This window comes from Sparassis crispa (assembly GCF_003851025.1).
Source record: "Sparassis crispa DNA, contig_000009F, whole genome shotgun sequence".
NCBI lineage: Eukaryota > Fungi > Basidiomycota > Agaricomycetes > Polyporales > Sparassidaceae > Sparassis > Sparassis crispa.
The window spans coordinates 1,005,081-1,026,404 of NW_020939756.1; the positions used below are offsets into that span (position 1 = coordinate 1,005,081).

At 54.4% G+C, this 21,324-nt stretch overlaps 6 protein-coding genes across 6 annotated transcripts; 4 read left to right on the forward strand and 2 right to left on the reverse strand.

Moving 5' to 3' along the window:
• Positions 1-51: 51 nt before the first annotated feature.
• On the forward strand, positions 52-4,889 carry SCP_1003610 (predicted protein; the record flags this gene model as incomplete). Its single annotated transcript, XM_027762226.1, has 3 exons — positions 52-1,151; positions 1,208-3,836; positions 3,888-4,889. The coding sequence occupies 3 exons, from the start codon at positions 52-54 to the stop codon at positions 4,887-4,889; spliced, it is 4,731 nt and encodes a 1,576-aa protein (XP_027618027.1).
• A 192-nt stretch (positions 4,890-5,081) lies between these two features.
• SCP_1003620 (hypothetical protein) lies at positions 5,082-8,046 on the reverse strand (the record flags this gene model as incomplete). The annotated part of the gene is made up of 4 exons (XM_027762227.1): positions 5,082-7,413; positions 7,469-7,584; positions 7,637-7,975; positions 8,023-8,046. 4 exons carry the CDS (start codon positions 8,044-8,046, stop codon positions 5,082-5,084), a joined length of 2,811 nt encoding a protein of 936 aa, XP_027618028.1.
• A 1,733-nt stretch (positions 8,047-9,779) lies between these two features.
• On the reverse strand, positions 9,780-11,301 carry SCP_1003630 (hypothetical protein; the record flags this gene model as incomplete). The annotated part of the gene is made up of 4 exons (XM_027762228.1): positions 9,780-9,894; positions 9,949-10,381; positions 10,432-11,229; positions 11,283-11,301. The coding sequence occupies 4 exons, from the start codon at positions 11,299-11,301 to the stop codon at positions 9,780-9,782; spliced, it is 1,365 nt and encodes a 454-aa protein (XP_027618029.1).
• A 1,202-nt stretch (positions 11,302-12,503) lies between these two features.
• Positions 12,504-13,867, forward strand: SCP_1003640 (hypothetical protein; the record flags this gene model as incomplete). The annotated part of the gene is made up of 3 exons (XM_027762229.1): positions 12,504-13,325; positions 13,385-13,749; positions 13,816-13,867. The coding sequence occupies 3 exons, from the start codon at positions 12,504-12,506 to the stop codon at positions 13,865-13,867; spliced, it is 1,239 nt and encodes a 412-aa protein (XP_027618030.1).
• A 796-nt stretch (positions 13,868-14,663) lies between these two features.
• Positions 14,664-16,307, forward strand: SCP_1003650 (hypothetical protein; the record flags this gene model as incomplete). The annotated part of the gene is made up of 5 exons (XM_027762230.1): positions 14,664-15,262; positions 15,318-15,491; positions 15,690-15,774; positions 15,848-15,932; positions 16,120-16,307. 5 exons carry the CDS (start codon positions 14,664-14,666, stop codon positions 16,305-16,307), a joined length of 1,131 nt encoding a protein of 376 aa, XP_027618031.1.
• Positions 16,308-17,134: 827 nt separating this feature from the next.
• On the forward strand, positions 17,135-21,075 carry SCP_1003660 (Clamp-binding protein; the record flags this gene model as incomplete). The annotated part of the gene is made up of 12 exons (XM_027762231.1): positions 17,135-18,156; positions 18,213-18,265; positions 18,317-18,708; positions 18,764-18,901; positions 18,962-18,976; positions 19,030-19,053; positions 19,114-19,287; positions 19,357-19,548; positions 19,610-19,833; positions 19,898-20,120; positions 20,180-20,707; positions 20,761-21,075. The coding sequence occupies 12 exons, from the start codon at positions 17,135-17,137 to the stop codon at positions 21,073-21,075; spliced, it is 3,300 nt and encodes a 1,099-aa protein (XP_027618032.1).
• Positions 21,076-21,324: the final 249 nt, after the last annotated feature.

The following is a 21,324-nucleotide window of genomic DNA, read 5'->3' on the forward strand; positions in this document are numbered from 1 at the left end:
CGTTACAAGGCTCTTTATGCGCTTATGAGCTTGGGTACGGAGACAGTTGGGATGGAAGGGTCGATTCTTCGAGTGCTAGAGGTTTGGATCGAAGGTGCCTTCGAGGGGTTGACGATCCGCGGCACTATCTCACAAGACGAGCGTGCAGAACGTCAGCGCAGCGTGGAGAAACTTACCGCCCTTCTCACGGCGCTGGTGGGCAACCCGGAGTTCGTGTCGAGGCTGTCGGCTGGGGACACATCAGGCGTGCTGCAGCTCTGGGGAAGACTGATTGACAAGGCGCTATTTGTCCCGACGGACCACCGTTCTCCGCCGATGTCCCCCGTCGCGGACTTGAAGATAACGCCGCAACGCGTACCTTCGCTCCATAGGCGACATCACTCGTCGACGTCGATTCCGCAGTTGCTTCTGCTCAAGCACCCTGCGGACCTCGCCGTGGATGCGTACTTGACGTACCTCTCCACAAGGCTAAGGGCGCTAGCCCCAAGCCACCTGCAGATGATTTTGCCGCTACTCTTTCGCGCGCTGGCCTTCTATGCAACGCCGCTGCCGCGCATCTCGCTCACGCCTCTTCCGCGTTCGAGCTCGCCGCATGATCGCACCCTCGAAGAGCGGGTTGTGAGCATGCTTGAGGAGCTCATTTCAGGCCCGTTTTCCTCGTCTTGCATGCTGCTGGTCAAGCATTTTCTCATCCCCTCCCACCCGGACCTGCGGACGTCGATCCAGATATCCGTAGGTGCGCTCAAAACGCTGCGTAGTTCGATACGCCGTGTTTTCATGAGCCGCCTCGCCCGTGCCTACATCGCCCGTACCTCTTCCATGCAATACACGCCGGCGGGCGTCCCTTCGCAAGTTGATCTGGAGAGAGGCTTGATGGAACTTGCTTGGGCCAAGGATGAAGCAGTTTCTTGGGACCTCATCCGGGTCCGGAGTGTGCTCTGCCGTGCCACTCGAGCATGGATTGAGAAAGACCACGAGGCAGATATCGTCGGCGCACCCAAGGAGATGGTTCTGTATGAGATTGCTAGCATCTTGAAGGACACAGTGCAGGCGCTTGACGAGAGAGGAGAAGGCGAGGAGGTGGATGACGAGGAAGTCAGCGCTGTAGGGGACATACTGCAGGAGCTTGTCGGTTATGTCCGTTCATTGAAGTATGTGTATTTCACCCTCATCGATATCTTCGTCGTTCAACAAGTCTTCTGCAAAGAACTAGGGAGGGTGGGATCATTCCCATCTCGCTTTCGCAGACAGATGAATCTTCGCCATTCCTGAATGCGCTCTCGACTCTCTTAGCTCAAGATCTCATGACGACTCCTCTCTATCCTGTTCTTCCTTCCATTATCCTTTCTGTGTCTGGCCATCTCCCCGATGCAGAGACCTCGCAGTTACTGGTTGTAATGTCTGAGCGTCAGTGTCTCTCGCCGACATCCCCGTCATGGCTGGATTATTGGGGAAGCGTGTTGGCCATCCCAGATCTGTACAGTCCTTCTCGACCGACGACACGCCAGATGGCTATGGACGTTTTGCAATCAGTGTGGGAATTCGTGAAGGATATTCCCGTATATCGCAGACCACTGGCGAGCCTTGTGTTCAACTTCTGGAGGCAACAAATGTCGGACGAAATGGATGATGTCACGGTGTCGATAATGTGGCGCATTCTTGGCGATGAAGTTGTTCTGCGCAACGCTGAGTACTATGGACAGGACGCGACGGCCTCTAGCGATAGTGATCTACAACTCGCCGAAGAGATCCTCACTTTCTTGACTGACGTCGCCTCGGAGAAGCATGAAGATGATGAAGACGCAACATCTATCAGAACGACGGAGACGCAGTCACCATCCCCTCATGGACAGGCGCAATTCTCTCCCGGTGCATCCGCGGTTACCTCTCCTACTGTGTCCAGGATGCAGTCGGACGTTCAGGCCCCTGCAAGAGACAAAGAAGCATCAATGCCTTCCGTAATGTCCCTGTTTACGTCCCTCACTTCGGGTCACTCGTCGCGCTCGCAGTCACGACCACGACCATCTCAGGATCGAACACCTATGATGGAATCTCCATCACCGGTTTCTGAGGTCCAGCCGATGCCGAAGGCGGTGGGCGCGGTCGCTGCACTCGTATCTGTGTTCAGCCAGCTTGCCTTCACTCCGCTAGTCCTTGTTGAGGGCAATGCAGAACTCGGCGTGCGTGTATTCAGGACCCTCGTCGATCTGATCTCCACAGCGAACTGCGTGAGGGCGAGATTGGCTGTACTGCAGTTTCTCGTGCGACTGAGGGTAGACCGTGATCACAGGCTGTACTTTACCTCCGCAGATTACGACAAGCATGGACATGTGTCTCATCTGGCCAGCTTGATCAATCGAACTCCAAACGCTGCAGGCTCTGCTGACGAGGTCAGTCCTGACCAAGACTTTCGCAGGGCACGCCCTCGTGTGCCGCAGGAGCGAGATGGGCGGAGGGTGTCAAGAGGCAGGGGAGGGCCGCCTTCCAAGATCGAGCCAAGCAGGAGTCGTTCCAGGGTGGCTACTCGATTACTTTCCACACCTCTACCTGTCCAGCAGCCGAAAGCAAGGGCACCGATGTGGTCTATCCCGGAGACGTTGATGATTTCTGTCACAGATGTTGACACCCCCAGCGAAGGCCTTATATCCTACGATCCCGCAGGCCCTGGGAATAGAAAGGTGCTGCCTCTGTCGTCGTATCTGCTCAAGATCATTGAAATTATCAAGACGGAGAAGGAATGGGAGATCCTTTCTTACATCCTTTGCCACCTCTCTGCACAGCTGGCCAACAAACACTTGGTTTGCGGACCGAAATCACGCGCTGTCATCGCGCAACTGCTCTCTGTGTTGTGCACAGCAATTTCGGAGGGTAAGTTGGCCGCGACTATCGAGCGGTGGCCTGAGGGTATTATCCCGCGGGATGCTCACGGATTGGCATACCATACGTTAACAGTGCTCATCAGCTATAAGCGGTGTTTCATGGATGTCCAACTTCAACATCATCTTGTTGAAGTCTTCCTTTTAGGTCTGAGCGGGCAACCATCCACCATCAAGTGCTGTCTCCATGCCCTGTCGTTGTCTGCTTTCGAGCTGCAACCTTCGATGACGAAGTACCTGTCTCGGATATTGGAGAAACTTTCTCAGATCATGTCGAATCCAGCCATGGCAGTCCATATCATCGACTTCTTGTCCATCGTTGGCTCACTTCACAGTCTTCACGCGAATTTTACCGACGGAGACTACAAGATGGTCTTCGGTGTTGCTCTGCAGTATCTGCAACATCACAATCGTCCTGATGAGACTTTATCAATATCGTGGGCACTCTCCCAGCACGTGCGCATCATGTCGTACTACATCGTTTACCTCTGGTTCCTGGCTGTCAAACTTCCAGACAGACCTCGCCACATCAAGTTCATCACTCGGCAACTCTTACTTGCGAACGAGGGTAAAAACGAGGTAGACGAACCGGCGGAAGTATGCTTCGACTGGCTTGCACGTTACGCCTATGCAAGCGCCGATCCGCGCCCTGCTCACTCGATGCTGGATGAGGTCGTCATGAATCCGATTGTACCCAAGGGATCGCCGGAACCTGCGCTTTGCGAGAAGACATGGATACTGGGCAATTCAGTGGTGACTATACGTGCGCTGGCAAGGCGCGGCTGGATGGAGGTACTTTCTCGACGAGCATCGGGCTTGACGAAGTTTCTCTGCAGAGCAGAAAACGTCCCCATGATTCTGCCTGGTGATGTTGATCCGGATTTCGTATCCATATCTGCTAGCTTGTCAATGGAGCGTGGACTCGGTGAACAGGGACCGGAAGGCACCAATCCGCAGACCGTAAGTAATGTTTCGTTATCTGATACATAACACCAATGACGGAAGTGCCAGGTTTGTTCTGATGCCATAACTGATACGGATAGGACTGTTCGTCGTCCTGACCCAATCACAGGCTACGTGTGGAGCGGCTCAGCTCCTTCCCAACGGCGCAAAGAGGTTTCAATCGATCCAGCGTACGTTGCGCTGCAAATATCGTCATATCCGGACAACGGACCAACAACTAGAGGGCGTTTGGTTACCGACACGAGCAGAATGGCCGCTTTCTTCCGGACGTTGGACAGAATGCCCGTCATTGATACCCACAAGGTTGGGATCATGTATGTGGCTCCTGGACAGACAAAAGAGGGCGAAATTCTTCGTAATACTCACGGATCTCCTGCGTATGGCCGCTTCCTGGAGGGTCTTGCCAGGCTCATTGATCTACGTGGCCAGGTCGATGTGTATGCTGGAGGTCTGGATCCGGCTGAGGACGGTGAATACGCGTACGCATGGTGGGACGACATTGGGCAAATCCTCTACCACACAGCTACCCTCATGCCATCATCCGTCGATGAAAGCTGCACGAACAAGAAGCGCCATATTGGCAACGACTACGTCCGGATCGTCTGGAATGATTCGGGCATGCCGTACCGATTCGACACTCTGTCCACACAGTTCCAGTTCGTGAACATCGTCATCGAGCCTCATTCACGAGGGGCCATTGCAGCATTCTCAAACAATTTTCATGAGAACGAATACTTCCAAGTTGTTGTGCAACGTGCTCCCGGCATGACCGAGTTCACCCCCATCGGCGACTTCAAATTGATATCTGCGGAGAACCTTCCTCTGCTAGTCCGCCAACTCAGTCTCCTGGCTGATTGGTTTGTTTCTGTGTTTCAGCATACAAAGAACGACACTGTACGCGAAGAAATGACCACGAACTGGCGTTCGCGCCTCCAGGCGATAAAACGCTTCCGAGCGCAGATGTCGGCTTCCGATAAACCGGAGCCAGCTGCAGCTGGCGACGGCGTTATGGGACAGGAAATTTACCGAGATTTTACGACAGCATACTAGGAATGTACTAATAGTTGTGGCAACACCCAAAATTACTGCGGCCTACCTTGTTTCCCCTCCTTGGTTTCAACTCATTCGTTCATCCTTGTAGCCACCACAGCATACCAGTCTCATCATCCATTATCCACTCACCAGAATCTATACAATAGGGAATCGTAAAAACTGTACATCTACACCAAGCTGAATGCTTGGTTAAGGACATGTTAAATCGATGATATCTTCAGGACCATACGTGCCAGTTCGAGGCTTGGGCGCGGCAGCTTTCGCAGTGGCATTAGTGCCATCCTTGGCTGTCATAGAGTTCGCAGATGCTGTTCGCGTTCCGGCGGACCTGTTGGCTCTCGCCTTCGCAAGCAACAGGGGTGCCAATTTGGAAGGAGGCGACTCTGAGTCAGAATCGCTCAGGATCTCAATTATGGACCTATCCACGGGCTTCGAAGAGCCATGCTTGCGTACTGGCGATACCAGAAGAGGTTTGCTTGACGAGGCAGTCGCTCGGGGCCTCTGAGGCGTTGGTGAGCCGTAGCCTTCGTCATCATCGGAATCTTTGGTCTGGGATGAATGAGGCGAGGAGTGCTTCGGCGACTTGCGAGGTGACTTGCGCAACTGCGCGTCGAAGGTCTCAGACTCGGGCGAAGTTGGCGGCCTTTGTCGTGTTCGCTCTGACGGAAGGGCCGGACGCCCAATATTTATTGGCTTGTCACGTTTATTCTCGTGCGTGGAGGCAGAGTCGTCATCCATACCGAACGACAGAGGAAACGGCCGAGGCTGTGAGCGAGAGGGGAGCTTTACAGGTTCATCCGAATCGAGCTCTGAGAGGGCACTTATTGCTTTGCTGCTGGTAGCTAACAAGCTTGAACTGGATGCAGATGAACTTGTCCAGGAAGACTGAGTGAGCGACGACAAACGTGTGGGAAATACCGGATCGTCGTCTGAGGAATCACTCAATTCGATGACCTTGGAACGCTTTTCTTCCCGAAGGCGAGAGCTGCTGGCCTGAGAATCACCAAACAGTGCTGAAATCTTCGCTGTGCTGGACGTCACCCTTGGTTTTGCGAGTGCCTTTGCCTTCGCAATAGCGGTGCTTTTACTTGCCGCAAAGAAGTCGTCCAGCCTCTGAGGACGATTGGCTTGGGCAGCTTTCGACTTCTCCCGAGGTTTCTCGGCGACCGCACCTGAGTGCACTGCAGGGACCTTCTTTACGGTCCGTGCAGCAGCGGACTTCTTCTGGGTCCCCCCAGGGCTTGGACCTGAATCGCTATATTCCTCTTCCTCTTCCGCAACTGTAGCAGCTTTCGTGACAACCTTCTTCGCTCTAGAAGCTGCTGCGCCGCTGGTACCAGCCGCACTTTTACCGGCCTTCTTTGCTTGTCGCCTATCCCGCACACCCTCAAATTCATCAACGAGGTCTGGGTGCACCATGCGCACCATGCACGCGGGCAGCCAGATGCGCAGATGGCTCAATGGATCGGGAGGGGGCTTCTTCGCCTTGGTCTTCCGGTTGTTCCCGCCGTCTTCATCGTCCTCACCTCCTTCCTCGTCTGATTCCTCGAGCCCGGTGGCAAGAGCGGTCCGAAGGCCCTTCACGCCCTCTTCGCATAGGTGGACGAGCTGTTGGGGCGCGATTTCGAGGCGGTACTCGAGGATGCCGTCCGTGGAAGCGTGCTGCCTCGAAGAGTGGATTTTTACGACGAGATTGTCTGCTGGCTCCTCGTCATCCGACTCTACTCCCTGACTGCGAGACGGTGAGCCGAGCTGCAACGACGAGAAGTGCTTTGCGATCATCGTAGAGGGCGTGCCTGGCGGAGTCGGCCTCCCTTGTTTGCCCTTCTTCCTGGGTGTCACCGGCATGTTTCCGGGATCCCGCTCAACCAATCTGTTTTTCCGCTTATCAGCAATAAGCACCGAACGCCGCAAGATGCGCAGAACGGCCGACGGCCAGAGGACGGTCCTGAAGCGCTTGATAATGATCTCCTTCACTCCCCACTCGAAGTACATCTCGCACAGACCCGCAATCTTGCCAAGGTCGGGCTCCTTCTGCCAGTCCATGTTGACGTTGCGTGCCGTGCGCCCCTTTGGTTCGGACGTGATAGGGTCTGTGTACGACAGGAGTACCTCCATGTTCGGGAAGTCATCCGTCAGCGCCTTCGCTAGCGTGGGGTTCTTGCGCTGGAGGAGGCCGCGTGCATTAGTGCGCAATTCCTCGCGCACCTCCGCACGCCACGCGACCAGGAAGCCGGGCAGGTGCTCATCTGAGAGCGTGCGCGCCGCGTTCAGCAAACTGTCGCCAAACCCGCAACGCGCAAGCCCATGCGCGATTGCGGGGCCGCATCCCGCGAGGCCTGCAGGGTGATAGTCGCCCCCGCGCAGGATCGCGATGAGGATCAGCCCGCCCTGCGTCAGCTGGATGTCCGGGTGCCGCGTGATGTCTGCCAGCTTGTACGTTGCCGCGTGGTTTCCATCGTCCTTCCCTGCCGCGTTCTTGAGGGAGTGGCCCCTGTTCCCGGATAGAGTGATGCTGGAGCTGTAGGCGCATTCGGGATGAATATTAGGCTCCCTTGAGATGGATGAAGGCTTACTTGCGCACAACCATCGCTGCGCCGAAGACAAAGGTATCAACGTCGTCCGTCATCACGGCATCAATGACGCCGACGCGGTTCATGTACGCCAGCTCAGCTTCAGCTTCGCCAGGGGCCTAATAAATTATAAGCCCGACTGTGGGAGATTACGGAGTGAAACACGCGCACGATTCTCCACTCGAAACCGAAGGCGTTAATGATCTCCTGCATTCCCTGAATGAGCCAATGGTTATTTCCGCTAATATGTTTTCCGCGCTTAATCTCGGGGCGCTTTGGCCCGTCGAAGACAAAGACGGGCAGGAAAGGCGCGCTCATAAGACGCGTGCACTTGAAGAACAGGGTTCGGAGTTCCGGATTCTCGCCCTCTTTGCCGTATGCAGCATGAAAAAACCAGATGCTCGCATCTATTCCGACACGGAATCCGCGGTGGCCTTCTGGGTTGGCCTCAAAGCCATCCGTGACGGCCAGATGGGTCAACGATCGCGTTTCTCCGGCTGGGCGAAGGATCTGACGAGCGATTGAGCAACACGTAGAATCCCCATGAAGACACTAACATCCCACAAACCAGGAACTCCCATCGTTGATCACTTCAACGTGACGTGCCCCACTTATGTTGTTGGGCAAGACACTGTTGCGACTGAATCAGTCTTTGTCCCAGCATTTGAAATAACGTATTCCAGAAGAAAGAAATTTGCGTACACTGCAGCCATATATGGCATACGTGTTATGAGTGCCGCCAAACGGTTACTACACGCAGGTGGCGGAGACACGACTTTGTCAGAAACACTGGGATGGGGTTTTCTGCAGAGACTTAACTCGTATCTCAGTGTCAAACGCTGTGGAACACAGCTTGTAACTCCAAAAGGGGCCCGAGGTTACAAAGTCTCTGGTACAGCAGAGTTGAATGTTAGAAAACACAGCACATAACTCACCTGCAGAAGATCAGAATTTCCTTTGACTACGTGGCGCGTCGCGGTTGAACTTGACGGACGCGTTAGTCACGTGTGTTCACTGTCACCTGCTCCTCGATCGGGAAGGTTGACTTCCTAAAAAAGCAAGTTCTCACCGCAAGTTCCTCTCATACCAAGCACCGTCCGCGTTCAGCGTGGACGGTCTTGTATCAATGTCCGGTTGTTACTAGTGGTCTGCAGGGTGGGCCTACCGCACGAACGTGGCTTGCACGTGGCTTTTGTGCTGAATTTCTGCGACCTCAGGCCTCAGCCGTGCGACGACATGCTGCAACTCTCAACGCCGCGATCGGCATCCTGCGTGGCATGGCCAGCATGGCGATGAAGAGCTGCATGTACAGGGACACCTTCCAAACACCGACAGTGGTGTTCGATACGATGGTCGTGGCAGTCCGCCCTCGGCAAGATCTTCCACTTGGTATGATACAGCTACGTAACATTTTCGAAACACAATGAGCGGCTCGTCAAGGCACCGGGATAACGACGAAGTTGATATGAGCTGTCAGGGTTGCATGCATTAAATGCCGTGTTCGCTCCTCACGCTGCAATTGACATAGTTGTGGACGTCGCGAGAATCTATTGCACGAAATTTTTAGTGCGCGATCCGCCGGAAAGTTCAGCGGGACAACTTGCAGCTTAAGGCCCAGTGAAAAACGCATATTCTAAGAACGAACCAAGACGCACCAGATCGCGGCTTGACTTGGACTATCGCAGGAGGTCGAACCAAATCCCACCCAGTCAAACACGTGCGAGAGATCCTGTGATTTGGCGCGTCAATCCTGTAGGAGATCCTGTCTGCCAGGCCTGTACACGATACTTACTCCTACTAGTGTACTTGCGCTCTGTCGCACACGAATATCATCGCTTTGCCCGCCACACCGAGCTCTTCTGCGCGATCATGCCTGCAAGCAAACATCAGTATCAGTGCGACTGCGAGAAACACTGTGGTGGCCGACAGAAGGTGGTCAGTCGCGCTACGTACTATGGGCATGCTGAGTTTCGCAAGAAGACATCCCAAACACTCGCCGACTTTGTAGCAGACCTGGTACACGCATCTTCTCGCACGCCGTTTCATGGCCTTCCGAGGGGAATACCAGTCAATTGCGAGGGGGAAAGCGTGCTCATGTGGAGAATGAAATCTACGAGATGTTGGAACAGGTATGTCTCCATGCTCCTGATGATATCATGACGGACTCAGCTTGTACAGTGGTACCTACAATGCAACCAAAGAAGAAAAAATCGCCCAAGATGTTTGCCAACAGCTCATCTACGCTGACCTACAGTAGGGAGACCAGTTCTACAGAGCTGCATATACAGGGGACTTGGCAACCGGACTAGCCGAGCTACATATTTCTACATATACTTCTTACAACTCCCAGCTGACCGAGGTTGCTAGGTATGTGGCCAGGTTCCAACACCCACCGTTGGCTACCATCTGCTCTTGGCTTGAGTTTAAACCTTCGCCATGATTAGCTTGGTGCACAGCGACTGAGAATCACAAAGACGACTTACGTGGCATCTGTGATTGAGATGGGCGGATTAAATATAAAAACCATCTGGAAATTCTTGCCATGACGTGATAGCTCTGGGAAGAGTGCGTTCTTCTGCCGTTCCAGTGATTCGATGTCTTCACGGTCCTTCTCGGTGTCGTATATGACACGGATGTTCACCGTGTTGAGCTTGCAAAAATGTTCCTTTGCTAGGATCCGATCGACATTCCTCCAGTATGTCCAGTCATAGTGTTGCTGGTCTTCACTCACTCTAAGTGACTCTAGGCTGATAACCATCTGTAGCGTTTGCAGACGGCTGGTGGCCGGAATTCGCTCAAGGAGTGTCGGAATTTGCGTGCGAAGCATGTCCTGTTTAAGTCGAGACATACGGAATGTCACCTTCAACGTGCGCAAGCTCGAGCAACGTGAGAGATCGATTTGTTCGGCAGATAAATCTGGACCGATGTTAAAAAGCATTCTAGAAAGTGGAATTGAATTTCCTCACTAAAATCCATAGAAGAATCCGTCACACGCAGGACTTCTAGAGTGGGCCCCAGCGCCTGGACCATCCGCGACGATGCATCCCACACGGAACTGACGCTTGTGTCCAACGACAGGTCGCGTAATGAGGTGGTGAACGGGCATCTACGTAGCCAGTCTAACAGATGCGCATCAGAAGTGGCCACACCTAAGCAGCAGAGTCGAGGGCCTTTATCATGCCAGGTCGTTTCCAGGTCGTTCTCACGAGGCCCACTTCCGTAGTCGACCTGCTTAATTATGAGGGTACCGAGACAGGTGAATGAGGCAAGGAGGCGCTCGAGTTCACGGGATGACCGGAAATCGCAATCATGAAGCCGAAGGGTGTGGATGTGGCTGAAGCATGGGAAGCCAACCTCGTGCTCACTCGGACGCAGGTTCTGTGTGGTCCACTTTGCTATCGTCAGTTCAACCACGCCGGAAAATAGTTCGCCCAGAGTTAGTGAGAACAAATGGATCCAGCGAGGCTCGCCAGGATCCGTGCCTGGGAAGAAGGGGTATCGCAATCCTCTGAGTGTGAGTGAGCGTATAGAGACCAACGGTTCTAGGTGCTTAATCTTCGTTGTAGGCACAAGAGAGTCGTAGCGCCGTCGGTTCAATATTTCCATGTTGCCATCATACAGGTTTTGGCGACTGCGAGGAAACCATGCTCTACATGTCAGTGCGCAGTCACAGAGTGACTGTTGGTCGTCCAACAGAAAGTCGATAATACGATCCACTACCTTCTGGGGAAGTATTGGGATGTGTGGCCCTCCAGTCAACTCGCCTGAAACATGTTAGATGAGACTGTGGATGATGGTGCAAAATATAAGTATTAACTTGAAATGATCGCATCCATGTTCAAATTGGCGACTCGCTGTCTTCAACCTTTGAGTTTGTTAGGGACGCACGTCAGTTTCGCGCCAGTTATATGATATTCATCTTACTCACCTTATATGTGTTCCCTGACAAAGGGTATTTGTCGCGATATGCAGCTCAGAGAGGGAGAATGAGTGACTGTTCAGAAACAAGGGCGGCGACCTTTTAAGTGCTTGAGTAGAGAACAAACAAAGACAAACCTCCCACTCAAAGCGCCGTGAATGTGCATCCGGCCCTTATATAATCAGATGGTTGCTATGTCTCGTTTTGCATTGCTTGCACCGTGCAGGAGGCGGTTGCTAGCCATGCGTCGTTGGTCGGCGCAAAAACCCTAGCTAGGATTATTAGGTGTATAAGCGTGGGCCCGGGGAGAGTATTGTTGGGGGCGACGCAAACAACCAGCGCTTACGTGGAAGGTCCGAGTGATAAGTCATTGCAGTTAAACGTTTAAACCTTCGTCCACCCGTGCAGTGCAAGGGACAGTTGATTCTCATTAAGACAATTCCATCTCTGCAATCTACCTCCATTGATAGATTGTCCGAGGCCATTGCCTGTCATGAGATAGGTCGCAGGCCTGTGCGACGGATTGATTACGTATACAGTGTAATAGATCATCCTAGGTCATTCTGGAGTGGGACCGAGTGCTTTGTTTCGTTTGCCCATTCAACCTTGTGGCAACGATCACTGTGGCTGTTACATATATAAGTATGTACTCCGTTCGCAATTTCTTTGCCTTCCACCACCACCCTGGACTGTCGCTCAAGCTCGCGAGTCGTCCACCGACCTGATCAGAACGTCATGGAATACTCCGACCTCATCGAAGATGTCCACAGAATCATTTTCTCTAAATGTAGCGCAGAAGACGTCTTAGCAATCTCGACCACCTCCAGCGCTCTCCGCTCTCTCGCTCTCCTCCATGTAACCTTCTGCCCTCGTTCGGATGACGAGGTACTCAAACTAGCGACTACCATACTCCCTGCGGACCCTTCAGCTCCCATTAACCTTCTGTGTTATCTGGGGGGTCTGCGTTTGACACTACAGTATAAATTTGCTGTGGAACCCGGGACCTCTCTAGATTTTGTTCTACCACTGAAGAACATGTTCACACACCTGGCGTCTGCGGGTAATTTGCAGCGTCTCACGATTGGCCGCATGGATTTCGTGGCCAAGCACCCACAGCTTATGGAAGCTATAGCGACTCTCCCTAATCTTCTCGATATCCGTTTCTTGTTTCTTCCGTCTGGTGTCTTTCAGGATTTTGCACGTGCACTCAAGAGCACGCCGATGAGACTCACGTTGTTCGACATCGACCCCGATATGGTGTCGGAAGATAACCTCGTCAGCATTCTGAACTACATGAGACCTTCCGATTCCGAGATCGCTGTCCCAGAGCCGCGTTGTGCGAATGAAGGTGCCGTTGACACTGGCGAACGCAGACCGTTGCCCTCGCTTTCATGCCTCCAGTCGCTCTACGTCTCTCTTCTTCTTAATCGTCCTCGCAGTAGTCTGGAGCAGCCTCTTGCTCACAGGTTGGCTTTCCCCGCCATCAATGAAGTGGCCCTCGTGAATGGATTTCTGTCGACGGATGTGGCATTCCAAGCATTCCGCAACGTCCGCAGATTGACGCTTCGCCTCATGCGCATGCCAAGCGGTGCGCCTAGGACTACGCAATGGAAGGATCTCGACTACCTCAATGCCTCCCCTTTGTCGTTCGTGGCGTGGACGATCACGATCCCCGTCTCGTGGCTCGAGTTGGACCTGGATCTGTGCTATCGTATGCCAGAGCTGCCGTGGGTCGAACTGAGGCCCGTCGCAGTGACGGTGCATCGCGACATCAGGGACTTCGAGAAAGAGCGCGACCTCTTCTGGCAGACACTGGCGAAGGCGATGTCGGAGGCGCACACGGTGAGGTCATTTGAACTCACGCTGACCATGGACCGCTTGCCCCGCGACTTGGGCAACGTCGAGGACTGGGAGGATGTATCCTTTCTGAGAGCCGCAGTGGTGCGTCTCACTCCTATACTACCACTTTTCACGCTAACTGATCCGCCGCGCCACGGCAGAGCACCATTCTACAGGAGCTGGCAGATGCAAACGTGCCGCTAATGTACCTTCGCGTGTTCTGTGTGCTCACCGGGCTCGAGAATGGCGACGACGTCAGGGACGACGCCGCCGTTGACCCGGTGGGGCTGATCCCGCAGGAAGTGCAGAAGTGCCTGCCGGGGGTGCGCTACCTCTCGCTGGGAGTAGGTAAGTGGCACGAATATGACTCGACCATGCGCCTTCCCGTCAATGATCCCAAGTGGCGGTATTCGTGGTGGCGGTTTTCTGAAAATGACGAGAAGAGACGTATGCCTGCGGCCGTCGGAGAGCGGTTGCGAAAAGAGATGTTCGGGCGGGAGTGCGACTTTGAGTCGCTCGCGATGCGGTGTGTCCAGTTCACTTTAGGTGTATTTTGAAGGGAGACTGACAAACACGTGTCTGGGTTCAACAGAGAGCTTGAGTTGAGCACGGAGCTTGGATACGCAGACGGGTTGCAGATATAGGCATCTGTCTTGCAGGGATAATCTGCTGTTCATTTATATTATCACCGGGAATAGATTTTGTAGTCGTTGCGTGCGAGAGTCCATTGTAATGATGATGCACAAAAGAGCCCGATGACATGTCTTGCTCGACGCCATCAGGGACACGACTCAACCTATAGGTATCCACCTACACCATTGCATAGCTACTTGGTTGTCACTGCTGTCCACACCGCCCCCCAAAAAATGTTATTCATTTATTATTGATATTCAGTTCATCCATCCACTGTTATTTGGCTGCATACGCCTGCGCTAGCATTGCGACGTATACGTCTGAGTATTACATAATGCATATGTACTTTCCTCTTTTGAGAGCAGAACAGGACGGAATTGCGAGAATCTACAAGGCTTGTTGACTTCCGGGAATCCTCGAGAACTAACTCCGGCAAACCACAGGGCCGTCCACCGGTCAAAATCCACAGCATCCTGTCTAGCAGTGTAGAAGTCCCTCGTCATGAACAATACCAGTACTTGTCTCTGCCTGCAGACTGCTATGGTCTATATAGGTCTTCAAGGTGTACTTTATAACTCGGAGCTTCTCCTCATGAAGGGTCACAGTATTGAAATTATTCGGAGTATTGATTATAGGCATATACAGACGATTCATCACTTGCGCCTCTCGCAGGCCGCTACTGAGGCAGTCGGAAAAGGCAAGAAACGTAACGCGTCACCGGAGCACGTGCGCTGTGGTACCGCCACGGGGATTGCCGGAACAGGGATCTGGCTCTGCTCGTCTTCGTGTAAAAGTAAAAGAGCAGCGATGAAGACGACTGCACTGCACGCAAAACGCTCCTTCGCCGCGAAGCACGTTCCCCCCGTGCACCCACACCCGTACTCCCGCCCGGTCCCCGACTCCCCAGCCGCCTACGACGCCTCGGAGGAGGACAACGACCCCCTCACCGACGACGCCGGCTCCACCACCGACGCACCCTCTTCTGGGCCCTCTGCGTCCTCCACGCGCCTCCCCGCCCGCATGCCCGCCCCCGCCGCGCCCCGCCGCCCGAAACACGCGCTCGCAGCGCTCGTTTCCGACGACGACGCCGGCACGGACTCGCCCACGTACGACGGCGACATCGAGAGCAGCACCACAGCGGGCCCCGACCACGACCACACGCAGGACACTCCCGCGCCGAGCATGATCCCCCTCCCAGCCCCGCCCGAGCCGTCTCCAGCCGCCGTCTCCGTATACGCATTCGACCCCGCAAAGCTCACTCCGCAGGACATCCAGGACTACGCCAGACGGGCGATCGCGCGCGAAGGGGAGGAGGGCCAGGTACGGCCGTACTTGATCAATCGCCCGCCCATCGATAGGCCTGTGCGCATATATGCGGATGGCGTGTATGATCTGTTCCACCTCGGGTGAGTGCTGCGTCCGTACGTCGTCTGGCTGTAATCGATGGGAGGTCCTTGGCAGGCATGCGCTCCAGCTCCGTCAAGCGAAGCTCTCGTTCTCGTCCCCGTCGTCCCCAAATGCGCCAAGCGATCCGTTGTCGGAATCGGGTTCTGGCGTCTACCTCCTTGTCGGTGTGAATTCGGATGAGCAATGTGAAGAGCACAAAAATATACCAGTCATGAACCACGCTGAACGGTGCGTCACGCCTGTCTTGCATCTCGCCTTTCGATTGCTGTGTTATGACCCACTTGTGCAATGGTGTACAATTCTTCGTGTCGCGAAAGGTCACGAGGAAGTCAGTGCTTGAGTAGGAACGACTAGCTATCTCCATTACTCTTCTCCCTCCGCTTGGTCTTCCTTTATTTAACTCTTAATATATTCCGCCACTGGCAGGTGTGAAGCAGTACGGCACTGTCGATGGGTCGACCAAGTCATCCCGGACGCGCCATGGGTCATCGACGAGGCTTTCATATCAAAGGTGCGTCTGACTCCCGCCTTTCCCACCTCATGTCTCCCATATCTCACTGGTACAACTAACCTTATTCGAGCAGCACAAAATCGACTATGTCGCGCACGACGAAGATCTGTACCCCAGCGCAGGGCAGGAGGACGTGTATGCGTACGCGAAGAGCCAGGGTGCGTCTCTCCCCTATCCTCCCCACCCTTGTCTCTTTCTCTACATCTCGTTGACACCTCTCTCGCCCTTTCTCGCTTCCGCCCCGTCGCATCCGTATTTGCAACCTTAACTCCACATTCGACGCCACCGATCGGATCCACCATAACCCTAACCCCGAAAACCCTAACCCTAACTTCCCTTACGTAGGCAAGTTCCTGCCGACGCGACGCACGCCGGGAATCTCGACGTCGGAGCTGCTCGAGCGCATCGTGTCGCGCTACCGGATGCGCGACTTCGACAAGAAGCTGGCGCGCATGGGCCATTCGGAGCTCGTCGCCGAGGGCAGCGATTGGGACGGGAGCAAGGAGATTAGCAGGTCGCCGAGCGTCGAGTAGCCGCCGTGGGGTGGAGGTGTAATGTGCTGGGTGTGCTTGTGGGAGATACACGGTCTTAGTGTACGCTTGCTGGAGGTCTAATCACGCTGAGCTTTCGTCTGTGGGCGGGTTCAGTGTTCGATGTAGCCGTGGCATCGTAATCGCAGGTGTCGACGAAAAGAAATTAGGAATACCTTGGCCAAGTACAACGATCCAGGATCGGCGATCGCGTCGCGGGAGAAGATTCGGGCGCAGTACTGACGATGCACTCTGAACATCATACGGCTCTCATTGCCAACAATTATTTTATTCCCCCGAGCCGCTGCAATGCAAGGCTCTCGCAATTAATATTTCGAACGCGCTTCCACGTGACAATCTAGCTTGCACTCGCTGATAATCGGCGTAGCTAGTCAGCTAATCATACTGGTTTTCCGCGTTTTTCTCTAATATCGATTGGTCCCGGAATTCAAGGTTTGAGGCTTTCCGATAAGCCTGCTAGTCTTTCCGAGAGGTTTCGTGGTGGAAATTGACACTATTGAGTGAGTGGATAGCATGGCGGCGCACGCTGTGCCTTTTCTCCTGCTGATCTCAGTCGCACGCAGCTTTTCCCGAGGCTATGCGCAGGCTGTATCGCCTGTCAAAATTCAACGTATACCTGGAACAACGACAATCATGCAGGCGCTCATCATGGCAGACGCTCACGACATGCAGGCTATACAAGGGCGGTCTCTTAGCACGCTGTCCACAACGTTCGCCCCACTCCCACTACCCAGATCCCACCGACGACCGACCATCCGGCACAGGACATCACCCTGGCTCTACCTGCTATCGATACCCCACTGGTCACTATGGACCCGATCTCGCTCGGCACCGTCTCGAGCGTGCTCGCCAAGGTCGCGACGGCCGTGCTCGACAAGATCAACAAGCTGCAGGACATCAACGCCCAGGAAACGCAGGCGACAAAGCGGTACAAGCGTGCGCTGACCGTGTACGCGCGCGACGCGCAGGACGTGACGGGCAAGCTGGAGGCGATCGTGCACTACGGCAATCAGGGGGCCGTGGCGGCGCTCATGGACTCGCCCGGCGGGAACGTGGCATTTAGCGACCTCCGCGCGGCGCTCGCCGACGCGGATCAGCTGCTGAGCGCTCAGGAGGGCGCCGCGGACGCTCTCCAAGCGAAGGTGCGCGCGCGCGGGAGCGTCGATCTCGCCGCTTTGCTGTCCGACGCCGATAAGGATTTCCAACGGTTCAACGAGGTCCTCGGCGATGCGACGATCAAGCTTGACGAGTCCCGCGGACAGATCTTGCAACGGTTCAAGCAGTTCTCCGATCTGTATGAGATCCATGGTTCCGGGAGCGTCAGCCTTACGCTCTCCCCCCGCCCTGTGTCCCGCGCAGTGTCACCAAACCCACAGAGGATGAGCCCGGGCACACCATCCTTTGGCCGTAAGGCGCTGGATGCGGTTCAAGCGGCGTGCTACAACAACCCGTTCAATATCCGTGTGGACGTGACCTTCGCGTTGGAGATCGCGAAGGACCTGGTGTTGATTCCGGGATCGCGCGGAGATCGCGGAGACGATTACTCGTCGTCGGTGAAAGGCCTGGCGGTAGAGTGGGTTGAAGATCATGTTGGCGATGGCGCGTTGCCCGACCTCGCTCGTACACAGCTCACCGTGCTGCAAAATCTCTCGCTGGTGCTGAACAACGAGTTGACCGCCTTCCAGGCGGCAGGGGACGCGGGGCAGAAGAGCCAGCCTGAGGCGACGCGCTGTGCACACCTGGTGGATATGCGCAATACGGTGCAGAAGGGCATCAACCGCGAGACGAGCAAGCGGTTCTCACTCGCGTTCTGTGGCATGGTCAAGGCAGGGTGAGGAGAAGTGCGATTTTCATTCGGGCTTACGAAGTTAATCTGTACTGCCACAGAAAATCCCTTTTCTTGAATGCACTCATGGGCCAGATGATCCTCCCGTCTGATGGTATGTGCATCTCCCAGCTTTGCCCCACACGAGTGCCTCATTTTATCTCAGAGCTCCCGTCGACCGCGTGGCCCTGCCGCGTACAACACGTCAAGGACCAGCGCATACCGAGCCTCGACATCGATGCGTATTTCTTCCAAAAGCTCATCAGCGAGCTCCAGAGGGCGCGGTTCGGGCTCATGATGGCGAATTACCAGCCACCGCGTGACACGGATCCGTTTTCGGCACTGCTCAACGACACCTCCAGTGACGCGGATACCGCGTGCGACGACCGCGATATTGATACCGCGACGGCGGAGGTGACTTCCGCGGACAGGCTGCGCGAGATCTACCATTTATGGATCGATCTTCACCCAGCGACTCAGAAGAATTTGCTCAAGTTCGAGAAGGAGGGGTATCACATCCCGGAGAGGGCGTCAGGCGAGGAACATGTGATGGACCTGGTGCGCTCTGTTGATGCTGTAGTGTAGCAAGGTGATGCTGAATTGCTACTTGAAGCTTGGGCAGGTCAACGACGTGGTCAGACTTTGCTATCGATTCGGTGTGGAGGTGCCAAGGGACAAGAACGCGAACTGGCCCGTTTTGCGGATAGATTTCGAGGCGTTGCGCGACGAGACATTCGAAGGGGAGTTTGAGGTTGGTCCGTGACATCTACTAAAGTGGATTGCTTGCTCATGGTTTCACATTTCCTTGCAGTTCATTGACCTCCCAGTGCGTTTAGTATGTATGCATTCATACTCGATGGACAGACTAATACTCCGTAGGGAATAGGCGAGCACGGTGACGTGGTGAGATCCATATGGTTTCTCGCTGTCGTTGGTTCAATGATCTCACGACAATACTTCCAGCACTTCAAATTCGAAGATTTAGTACGAAGTGTCGCGAGCGAGGTCAACGCGGTCATCCCGATCGTGTCGTTTAAAGAGGTCTCCAAGGAGAGTTGGAGGAACGAGCTCCCGTCGATAGTCATGGCCGGCGTAGGGCACCCGCCGGACCTGGTACTCTGCACCCACCTCGACCAGGTGCGTGCTTCCGCTGCATGACTTGTCTTCCTATTGCGAACGCTAACACGGTTAATTCTACTATGACAGGTCGCAAAAGACCGCGTCACCGAACAGATCGCGAGCGTTACGAAAGCGTTTTGGCCCCAGAATCCTGACACGAAGCGAGTCCTGTGTTGCGCATCCCGCATGGGCTTCAGTGCCCGTGCTGTCCTGCGAATGTCGAAGAAGCGCAAGCCGGAGTTCAAGCAGATCTGGGAGGAAAACACGCTTGAGTACGAGGCACGTTCGCTCCTGTACTTATTTCTACCTTCAGATATGACTAACAACGGAGCGTGAATAGTGTGCGGAGAAGATTCTTGGCGCACACGAGCCTGAGGTGACGTACAGGAAGATGGACTTCGCACTGTGGAGGAAGGCGCTGGATGACCTGCTGAAGAAGAGCATGCTCGCGGATACGATCAAGCGACTCATCACGGACATGATCGAGTCGTCGCGCCGGCGGGCTCTGATAAACGAGAACATACAGCTGCACAAGCAGCTGCACAAAGCGATCATTTACCAACGGTGGGTTCGGCTTATTTGTCTTGCCGTATTGAAGCTGATGCCGAAGCTCAATCGACTGCACCAGCCGGGTCCTGCTTCCGATGCGTTGCTCTGTGGAAGAGCGCGAAGAAGCGTACGCGGAATTTCAGGCGGTGAAGAGCCAATACGAAGCGGTGCTGAAGGAATGGTCGGCCGTCAGTGCGCGTATGGAGCTGCAATCGGAAAAGAAGCTGCAGGATCGCTTCGCGATCCTTCAACGCGAATCAGATAATGTAGCGAAGCGGGCAGTCGAGGATACTGCGAATCAGGTTGGATAGTTCGCTCACATTAGTGTTCCACCGCCAGCTCATGCGGTGATACATCGCAGACAGAAACGAACGCCCACGACGAGTTGGTGTTCCGCAACATCGGTGCGGCTGAGCGATTCTTGCACCAAGTACAGGCCGAACTCAGCAAGAAGCTGTCGACTTTGAAGCAAAAATTCGTCAAGAACGTACGCAATCTGGCAAATCATCTGCGCGCTGAACACTTCAAGACGCTGCAAAGCCGCATCAGGAGCAACATCGCAGACGATATGCAGCAGGATCTAAGGGAGGAGATCATGGATGAACTGGACGACCGCAGCTCCAACGTCGAGGCGCTCACGTTCCACAGCGTCCGGCGCAAGGTGATGCACACCATCGCTACACGACACAATGCAGCATCGGCATACCATGCCCTCCAGGAGGCGATTGCGAAGCCGTTCTTGGGGCAGTCCCTGGTGCATGAATTCGATCATGACGGCGATGAAGCAGAGGGGATTGACGAGCTGGGATTCATGTTACGGGCGCCCATTGCAGTGATCGCGGCTGTCCCGTGGCTGCTCGGAGCAGGGATATGGCCCTTCATGAAAAGGGTATGTAGTTTTTTCCTATATCAAAGAGTTTCCCTTTCTCATGGCTGCCTTAGTCGGAGCAACATGTGCTGGACCAAACCGCCTTCCTGGAGGAGTTGAAGAAGCATGTTGTCCGTCCCTTCTCCGACGCTTTAAAGCAAGAAGGAAAAAGGACCTTGGAACAGATGATGTCAAAGAGCTTTGAGGCAGCCAAGGATGCGGTAAAGGATTCGCTCGCGAACGAGGAGAAGCGGTTTGAGAACGAACGCAGACAGGATAAGAACAAGTATTCATCAGAAACAGTGGCATCGGCCGTAAGCACATTGCTCGATTTTCTCGCAGCGGAATCGGCACTGTCCAAGATTCAAAGCCATCTGAAGAACTTGTGACAAGAAAAGCATGAAATTCTTCCGTCTCTTGCATAGTACTAAGTTTAGTACGCCAGAGTGATGGATTGGACTGGACATGTACACCATACGCTATTGTGTACTGCCTCGGAGGAAATATTGACTTCAAGACTTCGTGTTGTTCTTGCATCAGGTTCAGCGCTCAGCTCCCGGCCGGGATGTCCAACTTGAACTTTGTTCACAGCGACAGACACGGATATCGTAACGGATGAATTTAAAGGTCGAAGCAGA